General features: G+C 48.5%; 1 protein-coding gene across 1 annotated transcript in view; it reads right to left on the bottom strand.

Moving 5' to 3' along the window:
• The window catches only part of POU2F3 (POU class 2 homeobox 3), a 76,640-nt gene that overhangs the window by 34,394 nt on the left and 20,296 nt on the right, over positions 1–21,950 (bottom strand). The window contains exon 3 of the mRNA XM_072729533.1: positions 12,907–12,941. Within this exon, the coding sequence (XP_072585634.1) occupies positions 12,907–12,941 (35 nt within the window). The remainder of the gene's footprint in view (positions 1–12,906; positions 12,942–21,950) is intronic.

Raw genomic sequence — 21,950 nt, forward strand, 5'->3', positions numbered from 1 at the left:
TGGGTTGGCCTGGGTGGTTCAGCAGTTGAGCATCTGCCTTTGACTCAGGGAGTGATCCTGGAGTCCCAGGATCGAATCCCACATCGGGGTCCCCACATGGAGCCTGCTTCTCCCTCTGCCTATGTCTCTGCCTCTCTGTGTCTCTCATGAATAAATAAATAAAATCTATAAATAAATAAATAATAATAAAAACACACTGGGTTGGTCAGAGTCCTCTATGCAGACCCTGGATCCCTAGACGGGAGGCCCTAGCACCCAACAACCACTGAACCTCAGCCAACGGCTCCTGGGGCCCAGCCAGCAAGTGGAGGAGTTAGGAAATATTTACTCGACTGGACTGGATGGAGCCCATGACATACTCTATTTGCATAAACCCAACAAGCTCACCTCCCTGGGGAAAGGGGTGAGTTTTTGTGGATCACTTGCTGAGAAAAAAAGGACAGGGAGCAGAGCATCACGAAGAACAGAAGGCCTAGAAAAGCAGAGAGACATAGGGGTTCATGGCACCCGGGACAGAGGGATGTGTGGATAGTCGGCAGACAGGTTCATGCCAACCATCCCTCCATCCATTTAATAGGAAATACTTGCTGAATGTCCACTCTGTGCCAGGCACTGCTCTACTGTAATAAGTAAAATACAGTCCCTTCCCTCAAATTGCTCAATCTGGTCTGGAAGGCAGATCCATGCATAGTTAAAGCCTGTCAAGATACAGAAGGTGGAGGGGAGGGTCCCGGGGGGCAGGGGGCGGCCTGGAGAAGGAGACATTTGAACTGGGTCTGGGAAGATGAATGAGAGGCTGACGGGGTGGTGGGGCGGGGGGGGGGGGGGGCGGGTAAAGCCAGTGCCAAGGCTCACTCAAAACAGAGCTGAGATGCCTGCACAGTCCTGTGTCTCCCTACCTTCAAGACCCCTCCATCATCTCAAAGAGGATTCTCCTGGGTTCTTATGAGCACTCTGGCAGTACTTAGAAGCCCTTGGGATCTGGGAATGAGGGAACCTGACAGCCTCTTGTGAGGTCGGACTCTCCAGATCCTGTTCCCTCTGAGGCCTGCCTGAACATTCCCTGAGGACGCTGGGCCCTTGCAGAGCTGACAGGTCCTGAGCAAAGTCCAAACCCCAGGTCCTGTTGTTCTCACTTTGCTTTATGCCAGAAAAGTGTCTGTCCCTCTCAGGCCCCTTGGGCAAGGCCAAGCAAGCTCTGGGAAGTATCCTGCTCGCCAGGAAGCTGCCCTCTGTGCTGCCAGGCTGAGTGTAAGGGGGAGTACCAAGTCCTCAGAGAGGAAGTTGTTCTGGTTCATGTCAGAGAGGAACTCCTTGCCTCTGTGCAGCTGCATTGCTTCCCCTTCCAGACAGAGTGGTTCTGGCCTGGTGGCTCTTGCCCTGGCAACTTGATCACTCTTCTCTTTGAGGGTCCTAGCCCAGAACCAGGGGCACATAAGCACCCCACCACTGCCCCCTGCGGAAATCGACGTTTACCCCCAGGGATCAGGTCTCCCAATCTTTCCAGGCCTCATTCACCAGCTACACAAGGAGTCTACGAAACCTACCTCTGAGTCCTCAGAGGAGTCCAGACACAGAGATGGGGTAAAATTTAAAAAGTTTGCCTTGTTAGGATCACACACATTCTATGAGAGATGTCATGAGGGGGGAAAAGCAAGATTAATATTTAAGCAAATACTATCTATAGATGATGTTTGGTTCCAACTGGCTGTAGAAGGGTGTTTTTCAATATTTGAAAAGATGCAGTCTAGGGGCGTCAGTTAAACATCTGACTTTGGCTCAGGTCATGATCTCTGGGTCCTGGGATTGAGCCCCAGGTGGGGCTCCCATCTCAGCAGGGAGGCTGCTTTTTTTCTCTCTCTCCCTCTGCCCTTCCCCCATTCAAATAAATATAACCTTTAAGTTAAAAGAAAATTCAGTCTAACATCCCTTAAATAGGCTCTCTTGGTGCAGTTTACATAACTTTGACTTATGTACATTTGGGAACCACCGTCTTAGGTATAGTGAGACCTGCCTGTGTTTACCTGGCACACATCGACTCTGGCGTCTTTTTCTTATTATTACTCTAATAATGGGCTAAGTCAGGTACCAGGGCTCAGGTAAGAATCCTCGGAGGAAGGTCAGCATTTGTGGGAATCTGAACAGAACTGCCACCCGGAACCTGGGCCTCCAGATCAATGTGACGGAGACAGCACCAATAACTGATGTGTATCCAGTTTACTGTGGCCCAGATACTTTACATTCAAAATCTCATTGAATCCTCCTAACAATGCTATAAGGTTCGTGCTATTATCTCCCATTTTATAGAGGCACAAACTGAGGCTGAGAGTGAAGTGACCAGATGACACACGGCCCGTTTGTAGAGCCAAGATTCAAACCCAGGTCTGTGCGATGCCAGAGCTGGACCTCTGACCCGCACACCGTCATCTGGAAGCCTCAGACCAGGGACACCCTGCGGCAGTCCATGTCAACGAAGTCTGGACGCCAGAGCAGGAGAGGAGCCGCCAAGAAACAAAAGCAAACCAGGATGTGAACCAAGGAGCCTTGGAGTTTGCGAGCCAAGGGCATTTTAGTGGCCACATGGGTGGGGGAGTGGTCTTGACATGTGAGGTGAAGCCAAGCAGCAGAGGTCCAGGGGGCTGTGGGAGCAGGTGGGGGGGCAGCTGCAATTTGCAGAACAAGCTGGATCTGGAGACAGCAGACCCGCACTGAACAGAGTGCCCGTCAGCACGGAGACACAGAATAAAGGTCAGCTGAATACAGCCCGGCTCTACCACTGAACTGCAAGTCACTTTACCATTTTAGGGAACTGAACAGGTACACAGGAACGCCTCCCGAGCCCTGGGAGCGGCCTTTGAAGCCATTCTTGGGCTGGACCAAGAGAAGGAAGTTTGAGATGGAAAAAGTGTATTTTCAGCTGCAGCTGCAAGTCTGGGAGAAGTAATCTCCTGGTTACTAGAGCTGCCTTGACAGCCCTCTGACCGGGGGGCAGAGAGAAAGCCAGGTCCCACCCCCTGCCCTGCAGGCCTATACACAGGCGAACACTCCTCTCCCTGCACCCTTCTCACGCACAGGCCCGGGGAGGTGCTCCTCGTGGGGCCAGGGGAACCCTCTGGGTGGGAACCCTTCTTCACCCCACCCTTCACCTGGCAACCTTCCCTGAGCCTGCAGATGCTATCTCTGCCACCCCAGCTGCCAAGCCGTGGCTGTGAGAGGTCTGCAGCAGCCGGTATGAGTGAGAAGGCTCTGGAAATGTGGAAAAGTACTGTAGGGATGTCAGATGAGGGGCTCTGGGTAACGTGAGGTCACGTCTCACTTGCAGGATCTCTCTCTCTCTCTCTCTCTCTCTCTAGCAGCCTGGTATGGTGGAGAGGCAGACAGGCCTAATGTATATCTGAGCTCCACCTTGGGTAACTTACTTAACCTCTCTGAGCTATCGTTTCCCTAGCTATCTAATGGGAATAATAACGCTCACCTCACCAGGCTGTTGTAAGAATTAAGTAATAGTGAATGAGATATAACTCTATGTAAAGTGCCTGGCACATTCCATCATCCTCGGCTTGAATCCTACCTCCGAGCAAGCTCCTTGACCTTTCTGAGACTCAGTTTCCCCATCTGTAAAATGAAGAGCACAAAAGCGACTGCTCTGGATTGCTGCCAGGTTGCGATGAGATACTAGATCTGAAGGCCTCAGCCCAGTGTGCTCATTGAGCCGAGAGCTCAGTGAATGGTACTAGCTTCTTCTGCGACTGGGGCCAAATCCAGCTTCCCTTTCAACACGGCTGCTCCAAAAAGACTCCTGCGTGAGAGCGGGGAGGAGCTGGCCCTTCACAGGAGTCTGCGTCCACCAAAGGCAACTCACTGAAATCTCCGAGGAAGGTCCACCTCTGTATCCCTGCAGAATCAGAAAGAGGGTTTGGATGCCGGCCACTTCGTGTCGCATCCTCACTGCCCTCCATCCCGCACCGGCACACAGAGGAAGAGTCCATCTCCATCCCCATCTAGATCTTTCCATGTACTTGGGCAGTGCTGGGGACAGTGCCCCAGAGGGGCTTTGTGGTGGTGGTGGTGGTGGCGCAATCTGGTAAACCAGGGTGTAGTAGGGCCATGCCTCCTGAGCACCCACAGCGGCTCCCACCCCCGACCGCTCCCCACTGCCCCGCTCTCAACAAGCTGGGTCCGTCCAACCCCGGGGCTGATGCCCAGGGCCACAAACACAAAACAGCTGACATCCAAGCTTCAGGCCAAAGAGCCAAGCCTGGCTGGCAAAGGAAGATAAATTCCCACCTCTTCGAAAGCAAAGACACTTGTCAACTGCTTCCCATCCAAGCCTGGGGTGGCTGGGGGCTTAGCCTGGGAGCTCAGGGAGCTCAGAACAGATTACCATTCTAGTAGCATCTGCAGCTCATCTAAACTGGTGCAAGCCCAGCTCGGCAGCCACACAGGGAGAGGAGAGGACGGGAAAATTATGGGTTCTCGTTCATCAGAAAGTAATAGGAGCTAATGTTTATTGGTCGATTACCGTATGTCACAGACTCTTCTGAGTTATGTATCGTAGCTGTAATTAGTCCTTACGCCATGCCCAGGAAGGAGACACTCTCCCTGTTCTCCGCTTCCGATGAGGAACAGGAGGCACCGCACAGTCGGCTCTACCCTGCTGCCTGCTGCTCTGAGACCAGCAGGGCCGTGGAGACTGGCGCGTCTGGCTTTCAACTCGCCTCTGGATGGCGGTGTGATTGTGGGAAAATTCTTTACTCACTCAGTGCCTCGGTTTCCTTATCCATAGGCCTGGAAGGGTCCCAAGTGCCTCGCAGGGTTGCCAGAGTATTGCCTGGAATAATGGATGCTACTTGGCATCATAATAGCAGCTCGTAATTTTGCATTTTGCACTCGGTGCCTGCACACAGGCAGGGTCCAGTAAATATGATTGTTGTTATATTATCTTCACCGCCAGCAGTAGGGAATCCCTCTGGAGAAAGGAGTCATGTAATCTCACCTGTTCCCTCCTGCCTGAGAAATTAATTCTGCTGCACATCTACGTAGGCATCCTCCCTCATTGGATAGCAAGCACGTTCTCCGAGGGCAGAGGCTGCGTGTGCTCTTTCTGGGGTGCCTCCTTCCAGTGCCGGGGAGCCTCTGTTTTCCGCTACCTTGTATTTCTACGTGGAAGGACCACGGCCCCGGGTAAATCTTGCTCTCCTGGTGGGAGTGACCTATCTGCCTGGTGGGTCTAGACCAGCTGTCCTCACTGGCGATGAAGGCCAACCTGGAAATTGTTTTCTGAATTGTGTGGGGTGGTTTTTCTGCTTAATTGAGAGGCATGATTTGCATTTACTGGGCAGAGGGCAGGCATTCTAGACACCCTGCAATGCAGAAGTCTCCCAAACAAGCACGTAGTTATGTCCCATGCAATTTTCATACAACTTCTTTTTTGTTTGTTTTTGTTTTTGGTTCCCTGACTGGGGACTTTCATACAACTTCCAAAAGCTACCCCCAGACGTTTGTCAGTAGGTAGCCTGCCTATAATCATGAGAGCCTAGGAGTCAATTCTTTTTTTTTTTTTTTTTTTTAATATGAGCACCAAGTACCCTTTTGCATACTTTTAACAGGCTCTGGTTTTTTTCCAGGGATGCCATTCTTTGTGTAAATTGAAGAAAGATTTTCTCTTATTTTTTTGGACCTTTATGGAGAGTTCACATTTTAGAAAATCATGGCTTTTGGGCTACCAAGAGAACATACCATTATCAGTCTGTATTGGTGTGTGTCACATGGGCATTAGCATCCTACTGGCTCCTTTAACCTTCCAGGGGAGGACACCCAAGGATTTGCTTGCTGAAATAGATATTATTTTATTTTAAACTCCTTTTTTCATTCTCTTATTCAAATCAGAGCATCCTGTTGATGTTTATTTATGTTTTCTACAATTCCATTCTAGGAGATTAAAGGGGCTTTACAGAATCCTTGTTACAAGGGACACTGGGTCTGATAAGGCTGAGAACCACAGTTTTAGAAGGAAGTGGGTGTGTGGGGGTTGGTCCCTTCTGGTCCCTCTTTTCAGACCTGCCTGTTGGCTAGGAGGGTACTTTAAGGTCCACCTGTGCCTGGTGGTTGTATTTAATTCTGAAGCCCTCCGTGGCCCTGCATCAAAGCCCTGTCCCCGCATAGTTCTGCGAGGCTCTGGTATCTGCTTTTCAATTGCTTTGGCACTTCAGAGGGGACAAAAGGAGGGACGTTCTGTATCAACAGTTTAGGTTGGGCAAAATGTGGTTTGCTAGCTCCTCGTCTTCTTCTGTCTCTTAGGCTGCCCGCCCCCCATAATCCTGTCTCTACTTGGAAGCGTGGAACCAGAAGCTGGGTGGCCCGCAGAGGGAAACAAATCACAGGGGACCGACAGTCTTGCCATCCTTAGCTCCCACCCCCTGGGGGTCTCACAGGGAGATCTCAGAGCCTCCCTCTGGCTCATTTCCCTTCCCTGGCTGTGCCTGGTAATGCGTGCCTGCCAGGCTTTCTGAGACTTGTGGAACGAGCCCCAGTGGCACTAATATTACAATGCAGGGGACCCTCCCTCTCCTCCACTGCATCCCCCCCACCACCCCTGGCTGGGAGCTCCTGTGGGCAGGGCCCATGTTCTAGTCCCCTCTGACTCCTTACTCCCCAGCCAAGTACAGGTCTACAGTACAACATGGTTGAACTTGGTCAATCATTTCCTGCTCTTGCCTTCTGGTGCTCAGCTGCTCTGATGCTGGCTCTCCTGTGGCTGCCTCCTGCATGCCCCGGGGAGAGGGCTCACTCCACCATCCCTGCAGACACTCACTTGCCAGCTCGAGAGCCTGGTCTGGCCTGGCCTGTGCTCCCTTCACGGGCCTCCCTGGAGAAGGTGCTCCATCATTCTGGACCCTCAGACACCTTCCCTTAGGCTGGATTCGGTTGATTTGTAGAGAAGATGCCCCAGTGAGCCAATTAAACACTACAAACCAACACACACTGGGAGCAGCCAAGAGAACCATGGTGGTTCATGCTCAGGAAATCCCATCCAAGTTAAAGCTAAACGCTCTATGGGGGCGCGCTGGGGTAACTGCTCTTGGCTAGCTGGCTCCGGAGAGTCAGATCTTGGTGCAGGTGAGCTGAGAAAGCTGTCAAGCCTAGTGCTGAGAGAAAACCCCAGGTCACTGAGTCTCAGCTTTGATGGCAAGAATTCTAGGGACCAGGACACCTGCCAACTTGCAGCCGATATTCTTCTGGCCTCAGAGAACTTTTGGAGTCTTCTGGCAAGATAGCACTCACCAACATACGTGGCGACATTGCTCTGATCCGTCTGGCAGAAGCTCGTGGCCCGGGGAGCGAGCGATTCAGAAGTCACCAGGATAGAACAGCTTAAGGCTCCCCAGGTGTGCACCTGTCACTGTGGACTCTCCAAGCACCCCCGAAGCCAATCCTACCTTCCAGCATCCTTCTGAAGCTCGCTATTGGTCCAAAGAGCAGGGAAGGGAAGCAGAGAGCTGTCCCCTGGGCTCCTGAACTCACAGAGGGGGCGCCCAGCCCCGCTACCCTCTCGGACATGTCCTCCTCTCCTAGCTACACCTTCCAGTGGGTCTGCCCTCTGTCCATGTTCCCTTTTTTTTGTTCCCTATGCTGATGGCATTTCCTATCCCTCCCCAAGCCCACATCCACCGAGATCTCCCTCATCCCCCAAAGCCTTCTCTTCACACTGTCTCCACTTCAGGCTAACACCCCACCCCTTTGTCACCTGGTGACCACGTCTCCCTCCTTGCTTTCATTTCAACTTGTCCCCCACCTGCAGCAACCTGGCATCTGCTCTTACCACGGTCACCACGATGAGGACATCACTGCTCGTCTCACTGCCAAACCAGAACCCATTTTCGGGCTTTGGGCTCTATGGTACCCGAGCAGGCCCTAATGCTGTGGCTACCCCCACTGTCATGAAAAGCTCTCCTTTGTGGGTGTGGTTCTCCACCCTCCCCCCCCCCCCCATCCCTTTGACCATTCCTTCTTCATCTCGTCTACAGGCACCTGCTCCTCAGCCTGCCCCGAACATGATTCTTCTGCCGGTCTTCCCAGGGTCCCCATCCCATTCAGCACACCATCTCTAGGGGGCCTCCCTCCCTCCCATGTCACTTAACACAATTCAATGGTGACTCCCTGATATGCATCCTCATCTGTCCCCCGGGCTCCAGAACCCATTCCTCACTGTGTGTTGGTGCCTGTAGAGCTCTGTTTGTAGTCCCTCTCCTGCTTAGCATCCCAAGCTAGAAATCATGATGGACGCTTCCCGTTCCTTTGCCATCCACGGCCAACCTTTTGCCAAAATGCTCTGGATCTGCTATTGGAGCTCTCTCTCGAATCTGACTCTCTCTGTGCATACTGTCACCGTCATAAAATAGCAAATACACAGTTTATACATTCTAGACACTTGTTGAAAACAGACACACACACTCTCATTTGACCTTTGCCACAACCCTATGAGGTAGGTACCATTATTCTCCCCATTTTCCAGAAGAGGAGACTGAGAAACATGGGAGGTGAAGAATTTTCCCAAGGCCACATAGCCACGATTCCAGCCTGGCAATCTGAATGTTTGCATGCTTGACCTCTTTGCTATAATCCCTCTCCTGAGCTTTGCCCACTTCTTCCCACCACAACAGCATTCCATCAGGCGTCTCCTTCATCCTTCCTCTCCTTCTCACCCACACTCCCTCTAATGCCCTTCCATTAAATGAAACTAGTCGTGCTGGAAAACGCCTGGTGGCTCCCTGCTGCCCACGGGAGAAATTTCCTTGCTGTGCATTCAGAGTTCTTCACGACCTGGCCCCACCCACAGCTCCAGCTTCACCTGCTGCATCTCCCCCATGCTCATCTTCTCACATGTCCCCTGAAGCCAGGCCCCTTCTCCAGTGAGCCCTCGCACTCACTGGCTCCTATGCCTGGAATATTCTTGTTGCCCTTTTGCGGCAAACCCCCTACTCTTCCTTAACCCCCACACTTCAGACACCATCTCTTTGGTGCTGACCCCAGGCAAGTACCCAGGAGCTCGGTGCTACTTGTCTCTCACGGACTTTACCGCACAGCCTTGCAATTTATCTTCTTACTCATGACACCCTCTCTCTCCAGCACTTAGGAATGACTAAATATGCAAAGAATGAATGATGGGCCCACATCCAGCCTGCCAGGTCCTTCTGCCTCTGCCCCCTAAATTTCAAACGATCCTTTTTGCTGGGTCACACAAAATCATAGAGATGGGAAAGAGTTCACCTGACTTAAATTCCCCCCTACTCTCTATGGCTCAGGGTGAAGAAATAGACACGCTCTTCCCTGCTTGTCTTCAGAAAAAAAAAAAAAAATTAAAGGAGAGTCAAAGCAACCAGTCAGAATAGGGCATGCAGAAAATGAGGGAACATAGCAGACAGACTGGGTGGGGGGGCTGAGAGGTCACCCTGTGCAAACTTCTTCATTTTATCCGAGAGGAAACTGAGGCCCAGGAAGATGAGGTTTGTCTAAAGGCAATGACTAATGGGACACCTGGGGGGCTCAGTGGTTGAGCGTCTGCATTCGGCCCAGGTTGTGATCCCGGGGCCCTGAGGTCAAGTCCCACATTGGGCTCCCTGCAGGGAGGGATCCTGCTTCTCCCTCTGCCTGTGTCTCTGCCTCTCTCTCTGTGTGTCTTTCATGAAAAGATAAGTACAACCTTAAAAAAAAGAGAAAAGAAAAGAAAAGAAAAAAAGAAAAAGAAAAGAAGTGACTAGTGAGAGGTAGAGAAGCCACATTGGCACCAGGACGTCCGCCTCCCCGTCTGGGGATCTGGCCTTATCCTGTTGCTTCTCCACTTTCTTATCTTTCCCAAGGATGGCAGGATGGTGCTGCTTCTGGGTCCCTGGGTCTTCCCACAGTTATGCTCCAAAAAGGCTCAGGCTGCTTTCCTGAGACCAGGAAGTTAACAGGTTTGGCGTGAAATTTCCTGATGAGCCAGTGTCCCTTGCTCATGCAACTCCCGATTGCACCAGTTGGCTTGCAGCTTTCCAACTGGGGCTTCACCAAGGGCAGCAGCTCATCCTCTGCTGTCCTGTGTCTGCCAACCCCTTCTCTGAACCATACCAGACTGCTCCTACACAACCGCCCTTTCTTCCCTTCCCCACACCCTCTGCCTCCCATTTCCTCCCAGTTAGTCACAGTGAGGTCACGCTCAAGCTCTGGCTCCCAGGCCTCTCCCTGAGGATGGTGCATGTGCAGAGAGTGGAGAGTAGAGAGACAGTAGAGGGGGGAATGCAGCAGGGCATCATGGGAAAAATGGGCTCTGGAGTCCAAGAGATGTGGGTTCAAATCCTGACTCTGCCAGTTGGCCAATCACGTGAGCTTCAGCAAATTATTTAATCTCCCAAATCCTTTGTCAAAACGAGGTGGGACTACTGGGGAGGCGCCTTCCTCACCAGTCTAATGGGGATAGTAACACTTGGTTTATAGTGAGAATGAAATGAGATAAAGCACCCAAGGCTCCTCGCACAGAGCTTGGCAGGTAGTGAATATTCCTTTACTTTCCCTGTGAAGGGTGGAGGTATGATCATCAATGCAGTGGCTTGAGAGATCCTGGGTGCCCACCTGTAGGCATGAACCTGCAGGGGTCAGTGTCTCTGGCCCTGAGGGACAGAGTGACAGAGAGGAGGGAGCATGAGTGTATGCTCCTAAGCACAGGAGAGCTTCGGCGTGAGAGCATACAGGAGTGTGACCCGGCTGAGCCTCTTTCTCCAAAATTCCCCCCTTCTTGAAAGGAAAGATCTTTCGTGTCTGTTCTTGTCAGTAATAAGAAATCAAAAAAACCCTTTCCAGGGGAAGGAGGGAACAACCCACCCCATGGGGCTCATCTAAGTAAAGCAACCAGTGAGGCCCACTCCTGGCAGAAGCAGCCAACTTTCTCACAACCGGTGGAGGAACCACACCCCAAAAGATGTTCAAAGGGCCAGAGGCCTCTTTCTAGGCTGCCTAGGGCCAGGGGGGCTGCTCCCAGCCTTGTCCCAAGCACGAGGGCTTCCCAAGCTTCCAAAAGATCACACAAGCGGTTAAAGCCAGCAGGCCACCTCCGGACTGGGCTGCTGTGGTCATGTCTTGGTGCGGAATGGGCTCCTACCCGCACGTCTTCTCCAAGGGCCTGTGAGAGGTGGGTCCCAGGCTGCCATCCCGACTCGTCAGGGTGGAAGCACAGGGCACGGGCCACATCCCAACCTCCTCCAGGATCACAGAATCCTTGGGGATCTCCTCCATCCTCCCGCCCTTACAGCAAGCCTGGCAAAGCCACCCCCGAGGGAAGAACTGGCCTCATATCCAAAGACCTTGGAGCAGAAGCTGATTCCACGTCTGTCTCCCTTGGTGGCTGTCCTGGAGTTGAATAGACCATGTTGGCGGCAAGTCCTTCCTTGGAGCTAAGTCTGAAGCCTCTCTGCACTTCAGGCCTCGAGTGCAGAGAGAGCAGTTGGCCTCCGCTCGTTAGCAAACTTCCACAGTGAACAAAATGCAGAAAGTACCTGCCTAAGAGGTTTTGGCTCAGGACTCCAGGTTATTCCTCTCTCTGGCCATGAAGGATACACCCAGAAAGTACCTAGCCCTTTAGGAAATGCTAGTAGGGACTGCAAATCACAGTCTAGATAAAGGAGCCTGATCTCCAGCCCCACCGCAGACCACCACCTAAACTTCAACTGGAAGATTAGAGGGAGAAGGAACCTGTGATTATCCAATGCACCCCGTCCCACTGGGATTTTCAGCCCTTCAATCCCACTCTTCTCGGCCTGACACAGTCCTACTCACCCTTTAGAGCTAGATTCAAATAGCACCTCCTCCATGAAGCCTGCCCTGAGTTCCCAGAACAATGGACTCTTTCCATTTCTGTTCCACGCCACGCTTTCTACATACCTCTAGTAAAGCAGGGATGCAAGTGTATTATAATTATTTCCTTAGGAGTCTCTCTCTCCTCCCTCTCCCTCTCCTCTCTCTCCCACTCCCCACACGAGACTCTAAGCTCCTCCAGGGCAGAGACCATGTCTTAATTTTCTTTGTAGTCCCACACCTGGCACAGTATACATGCCCCCCCCCCCACTGCCACCAAATTTATGGAATAAATTAATTTTTCTGATAAGAAACTCAGACCACCTTCCCTTTCCTCCCTGCAACGTCCCCTCCCACATCTGCTGACATCATGCCCTGTCCTAGCCCTCTCCCCAGTCTTCTCTCCAGCCCCTGATCTCAGCGGGGAAAGCCCTCGCCCTCTGCTCCATCCTTCTCTTTACATGCCACATCCATCCATCCTACACCCTGTCCAACACCACTCCCTAGACTAACTGGAATCCTACACGACTTAGTTTTCCTCAAAGGCGCCAAGCTTGTGTCTACATTGTCCCTTTGGGCCAGGCTATATACTTTGTCCTGGCCTCTTCTGTCCCATTCCTCCTTTTTTGTCCCGTATCTTTTCCTTTCGATCAGTAGTTCCCTGAGGGGCCCAAGTCCTCCATCTTTGGTACCTCCATAAATTCCTCTCTGTACAGTTGGTCCACGCAGACAGACTCACCCAAGAGGCAACTCAGACTAGAAACCATGATGGGAGGAGATCTGTGGTCTTAGGTTCTGCACCACACCAGGCAAGCACTTAATCCGAAATAAGTGCTCCATTTGAGGGGACAGTGGAGACCCAACATTGGGTTGTGGACTGGGGGAAGGGGGTGGACATAAAGGCCCTTTAGAGGCCCCTCAGGCTCAAGCCTGAAAGCTATTGAGTCTATGAATAAACACCCTCAAATTTGACCTAATCTTCTTTATATCTCCTGCATCTGATGTCATCTAAGTGGCTGCCCACTCCACCCCACCCCACCATTTATAGAATAAAGGTTTTCTTCTGAAAGTCCTTACCTGCCTGTTGAAATCTAGGCCATTTCGATCATTTCCTGAAAGAGATAAAAACAAAAATATGAGTTGCTAGCAGGATTGGAAGAGCCTGAAGGTTAGAGGGAAATGGTGATGTTGGGAGGAGCTTGTCTCTATGTCGAGAAAGAACACCCGCTTCCCCTGTGGCCAGGATCCTCCCACTTATCCTGTTTCCTGGAGAGGTCTTTGGAAAATCTCCTCCAGGGATGTGGATTGCCAGGAAGACTGACTTGTCCCAGGTCACACGGAGTCACCAGGCCTTGAACTTGCAATCCCAGGGCGCATGTCCTGCTGCACTCCCTCAGACAGAGCACAGGCTCTGGTGGCTAAGGAAGGGATGACCAGCCAGGGGTCCTAATGGCATTGCCCTGAGGCAGGAAGTCCCCTCACTACCCCAGGCCTCCTGAGGAGATGACACCTAAGTCATCTCAGGTAGACAGGTGTCTGTTCTTGCCTTTCCCTTCTGGCTTTCATTTCTTGTCTGTTCCTCTTTCCTTTATAGTAAACATCGGGTGGAACGAATAAATGTGTGCTTCATAGAGAAAAATATTTGGTACAGAAAAAAGTATAAAGTAGCAGAAAAATCACTCTGCTGAAGGGCAGCTGTAATTTACATGTTTGTATATGTTATGGTCTTTTTTTAATGCTTGTTTTGCCTCATTGATATTCACCACTCTGTATAAATATTACCCTGCTTTTTCCAGTGAACATCATTAATATTTCCCCTATACTGTTAAGGGGCACCATAAATCTTTTTCCCCCTCCTCCTATGCTTGCAAACATCATTTTTAATGGTTCCCTAATATTCCATTCTGTGGACCATAATTTGCTTAAATATACACCTATTGTTAGGGGACTTGCTTCCAATGTTAGCTACGATAAGCATGAGTTTCCTTTTCCTATAACTCTTTATGGCAGGAGCCACCAAACAATCTTCCTTTGTGCTCCACAGCTGGCTGGCTCTGTAATAGCAAGGACGATGAATGGTTTACTAAATACCATATACTTAGAGCCTAGCACTGGGCTTAGCACGTAACAGGAGTTCAAAATATACTGGTTGAATGAAAGAATAAACGGACAAGTGAATGAATTCGGAACTTTCAATCAGAAAATTCTTCTGCTTTTCATTGGATCTTCAATAACTTTGGAATAAAATCTCAGTTTCTTAGCACAACATACAATTCCCCATATGACTGTCCCTCAGGATCCCACCTCACTCCCTCCCAGGCACCCTGAGCTCATGGGCAAACACACCAACCCTGTCCCATTTCCACACTTCCTTGCACCACACCCTTGCACAGAGCGTTAGTCCTGGTCACTCTGGACTCCAGTAGCCCTTACTACTACCGCATGGCACATCGTGCGACTCCTTTTTTTAGTGTGCTTCTCTCTCCTACTAGTCTGTGGGTTCCTTGAAAATGAGGACATAACATCCCTACTCAATGGCCACCATGGTTCCTAGAACAGCTCAGTGTCTCAAAAAATGCCTGGTAGAAGAAGGAATGGGGTCTAAGAGATCCTCTGGCCTTTTAACTTAAGCCCCCTTGCCCTGCTGTGTTCTAAATGAGGATGGGGAAGCATGCCCTTTCCTGTATGGCTGGGAGGGCACCTGCTCTAGCAACAGGGGCAGCAAGACGAGAGCAGAGGATGAAGAGGGGTAGGATCCTGAGAAAAGCATATGGGAAACACAGAGTGACCTCTGGATAGCAGCCTGATTTTGAGATCAATTAAGACGATATATATACAATGTACAAGGGGAGCTAAAGGTAGGAGGGGCCCACAGACTGGACAGGTTTAAAGGTAAAATTGCTTTTATCTTTTTTTCTAATTGTGATGTACACAGAGATAGACTTAATGGTAAAATTGGTTTTATCTTTTTCTCTAATTGTGGTGTAACCGACATATAACATTGGTTTCAGGTATACCACGATTCAACCTTTGTATGCATTGTGAGCCAACTGGTCACCACAGTAAGTCTAGCTAATATTCATCATCATACATAGTCACATAATTTTTTTCTTGTGATGAGAATTTTTAAGACCTCCTCTCTTAGCAACTTCCAAATATGCAATACAGTTTTATTAACTATAGTCACCACGTGGTTCGTTACTTCCCAAGATTTATTTCATAACTGGAAGTTTGATGCCCTTTATTCATTTCATCTCTCCCCACCTCCCGCCTCTGGCAACCACCAATCTGTTCTCTATATCTATGAGCCTGGTTTTGGCAGGGGGTGGTTGTGTACTTGCTTTTTAGATTTCACATGTTAATTGAGATCCCTTGGTATTTGTCTTTCTCTGTCTGATTTATTTCACTTAGCATAATGCCCTCAAGTTCTGTTCATGTTATCATAAATGGCAAGATTTCATTCTCTTTCAGGGCTAAATGATGTTCCATGTTGTTTGTGTCTGTGTGTACATATATATATATACATACACCATATTTTCTTTACTTATTCATCCACCGGTGGATATGTAGGTTATTTCCATGTCTTAGCTATTGTAAATAACACTGCATTGAACATGGGGCTGCAGATACCTTTTTGAGTTAGTGTCTTCATTTTCTTTGCCTAGATACCCAGAAGCAGTATTGCTAAATAAGCTGATAGTTCTAGATTTTATTTTTTGAGGAGCTTTATCTTAAAAAAAAAAAAAAATCCTTCCATGACATGGTCAAGTCGGCCCAATAAGGAGTAATTTTAAAACTTGACAAAAGAGCAAATTCATTCATTCAACACACATTTATTTACTCAGCACACTCTAGGCACCAGGCACTGTTCTGGGAATACAATACTGGAGAAGACAGCAGAAGCCCCTAAGGAAGATCATTCCAGACAGAAGTATCAAGACATAAGGCAAGAGCAGGCTTGCATGCTGAGGAATAGTAATGAGGCTAGTATGGCTGAAGAATAGGGTAAGCAGGGGCAAGATGACGTGAATCTGGCAGACAGGTCACAGTGAAGCTTCAACGTTCACCCAAGGATGATGGAAGTGATAGAGGGTTTGAGCAGAGGAGTAACACGATCTGACTTCAGGGTTTAAACCTGCAGGGATGAGCTTGTAGGTGGTTAGAGAGCAGGAGGGAAGACCACCAACTGAGAGGTATTGCAGTGACCCAGAAGAGAAAGGGCAGCAGAGTGGATGGGACAGTAACAGTGGTGGTGGCAAGAAAGGCCTGGATTTAGAACGCATTTGGGATAACTGACAGGACTGGCTGATGGATAGGAGGTGCTATGCAAGGGAGGAGAGGAATCAAGAATGACTTCTAGGCTTTGGCCCTTCTCGAAGGGATCATCAGTGGTGCCATTACCACCAATGGGGGTGACTTGGGGGAGGGCAGGCCAGTGGTAGAATGTGGAAAGCTTTATTTTTGCATGTGTGAAGTTTGAGATGCCAGTTCGATATCCCAGTTGAGATGGGGAAGTGAGTTTGGACTCAGGAGAGGTGTAAGGTCAGATGTATAACCTGAGGAGTTATCAGCTCATAAGTGGCATTTAAGCCATAGGACTCAGTGATGTTATGAAGAAACTGAGTCCAAATGAAGAAGAAAAAAGAGTCAAGGCTGGAATGAGGAGGAGGAGACAGCAAAGGAGACTGAGGAAGAGGAGGCACCCGAGTAGGAGGAAGACCAGGCAAGTGTGGTGTCTGGGAGGTAAGAGGTGATGTTTCCAGAAGGAGGTAATAATACAGTGAGAGAAAGAGCAGAGGGCCAGAACAGTTTGGCTTGGAGGAGGTCATTAGCTTTGTGAACAATTTTAAAAAGATCTTTGCTTTTGATTTCTGTGAATGCCATTATCACGTTGTTTATGAGATCCACACAATGAAAAAGATGAACAAGCAAAATTCAGAGATTAATTTTAAAACTCACCAGCCAACAAAATTAACAACTTCTCTTGCCTTGAAGTTTTTTCATGGTCCTTCTCAAGAGGCCTCTTAGCATGAGGATTCACCTGCTGCTCTTGGAGTGTGATGAGGACAATTCTCCTTCTCATCAAATTCATTCTCACCTGCTTCAGTATCTGTACCTAAGCTTCCCTGAATCCCAAGCTAACTGAGTGAGGTACCTGGGTTGGCCAGGACCTCTCAGGGAGACTGGTCCCATGACACTCCGACAGAGCAGAGAGTGCCATATAGCTCAGTGCCAGGTGCTTAGTAAGGGCTCAGCTACCCAAAGCAATTTCTGTTCTGATTCTGACTCCACTGCTAAGGCTCTAGATTGATTGAAAGAGGACTGGTGAGCCATTCCCAGGACTCAACTTATTCATCTTTGACACAGTGAGGAAGGTGCTCCTCTTTCGTGAAGAAAGCAGGGGATGCAATTATCACATTATGTGAAACAGTGACCCACGATCATTATTTTCTACCCCTTTGCAGTGCTCTGTGGAGGAGCAGCAGGGCTTACTGGAAACAGTCCTGGACCGGAAGTGAGCGAATGGAGGGTCAAGCCTTGGCTTCATCACTCCCAAGCTGTTTGAGTTTGGCGAAGGCAGGTAGCTCCAGAGCTTCACACTCTTCAATGGCAAAATAAGGTCATAATTCCCATTCCGCCCACTTTCCAGGAATATAGTAAAGCTCAAATGAGAGAAAGCTGGTGACCATGCTTGTGAGCTAGGAGACACTACTCAGTTGTAGAGCTGGGCTCCAGACATCCCGGGCCACCCCTCTACCCAGGCTGAGCCTGGTTGTATGTTAGGGACTTTGCGCATGCTGTGCCCTTCTCTCCCTAGAAAATACACACTCATCCTCTAAGATCAAACTCAAATGTCACCTCCTCCATGAAATTCACCCAAAGCAAAATAAGGGATTTTTTCTGCATCGCCACACCTATTATTTTTATTTATCTCTATTGCACATATCACATTTTTTCAGACCCAGTGGTTCATGTGTCTGTTTCTCTCATAAAATCATGAGCTCTTAGCAGCCAGCATTGTTATATCTTGTTCATCTTTGTACATCAAGTGACTTAAGTTGTCCAATACACACTAGGTGCTGAATGACCACGTGCTTGATCCAAATTACTAAGAAACTGCTCCAAAAATAAATCTTTGATTCTGACCTGAGAAAGTCATGTGCCACCAACTGCAGAAACTTGAACATATCTTATGTCCAAGCCCTGGCTCCCTCTCTAGAAGGTGGCAGCCGCTTGCAGAAAAAAATAAAGCAGGCAGATACATAGTAGGAAGAGTCGGAAAGATACTGAAGTCCAAACTGAGAGGGGAAGCACCTTGCAGAGGATACACAGCCTCGGAGAACTTGAATCAAGACCAAAGCTTGATTTCTCAACTCCTGTACTCATACAGTTTTTCCAATAAAGGCACTGCATGGGATGCCTGGCTGGCTCAGTTGGTAGAGCATGTGACTCTTGATCTTGGGGTTGTAAGTTCCAGCCCCACTATGGGCATAGAGCTTATATTAAAAAAAGAAAAAAGTGCACTGCATCCAGTGGCTGACACAGAGAAACCAAGGATTCAACTTTGATCAACAGCTTAGGTAAATCAACAGGCTAGATGCTGCTCAAATTTGGAAGTGATTCAAAACAGAGAGGGAGATTAACATAGAAAACTAGAGAATAGAATCAGGATTAGAAAATATTTTGGCATGTTCTAATAGGAAGCCAAAACCAACAAGGTAAAACATAACAGGAATAAATATAAAGCCCTGCACTTAGGTTAAACTAAATCAACTGTATTTGGAAAAGACAGGGGAGGCTGAACTGTACCCTTAGAAATGATTAGGATGGGGGAATCCCTGGGTTGCTCAGTGGTTTAGCGCCTGCCTTTGGCCCAGGGCATGATCCTGGAGTCCCGGGATCGAGTCCCACATCGGGCTCCCGGCATGGAGCCGGCTTCTCCCTCCTCCTGTGTCTCTGCCTCTCTCTCTCATCTCATAAATAAATAAATAAACAAACAAAAACTAGATAAATCTTTTAAAAAAAGAAATGATTAAGATGGTAAATTTTGTTTAAATTCCATGTTTTTTAATTTTTATGTTATGTGGCTTTTTTTTTTTTACCTCAACAAAAATGAAACAGAAAGAAGTAAAAAAGATTCCCCAATTAGGGAATTCTGTTTTAACAAATACGCTAGCCCAGAAATCGGCTTTTCTACTTTATGTTGAGTAGTCCACTAAAGTAGTCAAACTGCACAAAGTGATACCCAACCAGAAGACTCTCTGCTACATATGACCCACCAATCCTACTTCTGGGTAGATTTCCAAAAGAAAAGAAAACATACTATGAAGGAGATATCTGCACCTCAGGTTCACTGGGGCTTTATTCATAATAGCCAAGCTATGGACCCAACCTAAAGTGTGGGATCAACCTAAAGTGATCAATGGATCAATAGATAAGGAAGATGTTATTTATTTAAACACACACATACATACTAGAATATTATTCAGCCACAAGAAAAAAGGAAACCCTGCCATTTGTGACAACACAGAGGGACTTGTGGTAGGCTAAGTGAAATAAGACAGAAAAATACAAAATGGTATCACTTACATGTGGAATCTCAAAAAATTAAAAAAGAAATAAAAAGTCAAACTCCGAGAAACAGAGCATGAGAGAGTAGAAGAGTGGTTGCCAGAAGCTGAAGGGGTTAGGGGAAAGGGAAAGGTTGCTAAAAGGGTACAAACTTTCAGCTATAAGATGAACAAAGTCTGAGGATATATAGAGCGTGGTGACTATAGTTGATAGCACTATATTTTTTTTTTAATTGAAATTTGCTAAGAGCAGAACTAAAAGGTTCTCTCACATACAAAAAAGGGTAAACATGGAAAATGATGGATGTAATAATCAACCAGATGGAGGGGACCATTTCCCAGTGTATACACATATCAAACCACCATGATGTACACTATAAATACCTAACAATTTTATCTACCACTTGTACCCCAGTAAAGCTGGAAAAAAAAAAGACTACATGCTACAATAGGAAGCCTCATAAAAAGCTTTTTCAACAATACCAATAACAAACTTCAGGCTAGAATAAAAATAATCATAGCTGGTACCTAGAGTGACTAAAATTCAAGCATGTATAGTGTCAGATACTTGGCCACTGAAATGTCCGTACTCAGTATTTTACATTTTGAGAGAAGCTGAGACTCCTAGGAGGTCAAATATGCCTCCCCTGCCAAAAAAGAAAAACAAAAATGAAAACGTAATTCTCCTTTCTGTTTGTTGGCAGACATTATTTGGAAATAAACACATCGCAGTTCCTTGTGAGGAGGGGAAGCTGGGGGAGGCTGGCGTCAGAGTATACCACGTGGAAAAGAAATGACAAAAAAAGGAGATTTTGAGCTGGCCAAAGCTCAACATGAGCCCAAAGCGTGCTACACATGTGTGGGGTAGCTGCTTAAAAAGCCAAGGTAGTCCCGTGCACTAGCAGACACACAGATCAGGGCAGCTCCCTGAGGGAGAGCATGGTGCCCAGCAAAGGGCATCGTTTTGAAAAAGGGACCCTGATGAATTGGGCGGTAGAGCATGAAGACCAAGGGGGTAAAAGGCCCAGTCGTCACACCAGATGAGGAAAGGATGTTTGACCTAGAGAAGAGACACTTGCCCTTATATAAAACCTTCTGCGTGGCATTGCCACGAGAATTAAATGAGAAATTTGTTTTAAGTGTAATAATGATATTGTAGTTAAGAAGGAAGATGTCCTTCTGTTTTGCAGATGCATCCTTGCCATATTTAGGATGGAAATGTTCTAATGTCTACAATGTATAATAAAATATTCCAGCAACCAGAAGGGCAGAAATTTGATGGTTGCTGAGAGTGGAGAATGAGTATATGGGGGCTCTTTGTATTCGTCTCTATGGTCATGTGTGTTTGAAAATGTCCACAAGGAAAAGTTGCAAAGGGGAGAGGGGAAAAAAAAGGATTTCAGAAACAAATGGATGAAGCAAATATGGCAAGATGTTAACAGTTATTAAATCCAGGTGACAGGTATGTGGCTATTCATTAACCATTTTCTATCTTTTCCATACGTCTGAGGCTTTTCAAAAAAAAAAAAAAAATTTAAAACGATTCCATGAGGGAACATTGGAAAGCACTTGGCACAGTGCCTGGTGCATAGTAAGTGCTTAAATAAATATCAGTGGACTTTTCCTTCCTCTCCAAATGTTGGCATGGAAGTGAACCAGCAGCAAAGAGCAGAGCAGGGCCACTGGCGAAGCTGCTGGAAAGCAGGCCTCATCTCAGTAGGAGGAAGAATTTTATGAGAAGTGGGTTTGTTTGGCAGTGGAACTCCATAGTTTCACATCGACAGAGCTCCCCATTGCTAGGAATATTCAGGCAGGGGCGGCTTGTTTCAGGGATGTTACAGAAGAGGTTTCTGCATCGAGGGACAATTTGGTGGCATCAAGAGGGAGATTGCAGGGAACCCAAAATTGCTTCCATCTCTGAAGTCTTTCCACCCGATGCAGCTGATCAAAATGCACCACGGCTTTTTCTCCCCCACTCCCAGAAACTGGTCCCTGTCTGTGGCCGAGGCAGAGGGAGGCACACGAAGGACCAAAGAGCTCTTCTCACCATTTCCCTCTGTCCTGTTTGTTCTGCACACAAACCAAAGATAAGGACACAGAAGGGAGGGGGGAGGGCAGAGAGGGCTCCAGGAGGAAGTCCTGGACCCCCCGGACCTCCACGTGGGGGTCTTAGGGGCCAGTGGGTGAGACCTACATCAAGCCAGAAGGGCCACCCGCCGGGGTCTCTCTGGGCTTCTTTGGGTTCTCATGGCCTCCTGGCAATCTCTAGGCCCTGAGGCTTCCAGCAAGAAAGGAGGAGGAGAAGCAAACAGCTTGAAACCCTGGCTCATGGGCCTGGGAGAGAGACCTCAGGAGATCATCAGGGCAAGTTCCCTGCCTTTGGGAAGATGAAGCATTATTATTCACCCCATTTTACAGGTGAGGAGACTGAGTCCCAGCCGGGTTAAGCGATCAGGACCCCGGGCGGACGCCAGGCAAGAGGAACCCTACCAGCCCTGTGCTTTCCCACCTGGGAGCAGCAGAGCCTGCTGATTTGCATAGCTTTGGCAG

This window comes from Vulpes vulpes, chromosome 12 (genome assembly GCF_048418805.1).
Source record: "Vulpes vulpes isolate BD-2025 chromosome 12, VulVul3, whole genome shotgun sequence".
NCBI lineage: Eukaryota > Metazoa > Chordata > Mammalia > Carnivora > Canidae > Vulpes > Vulpes vulpes.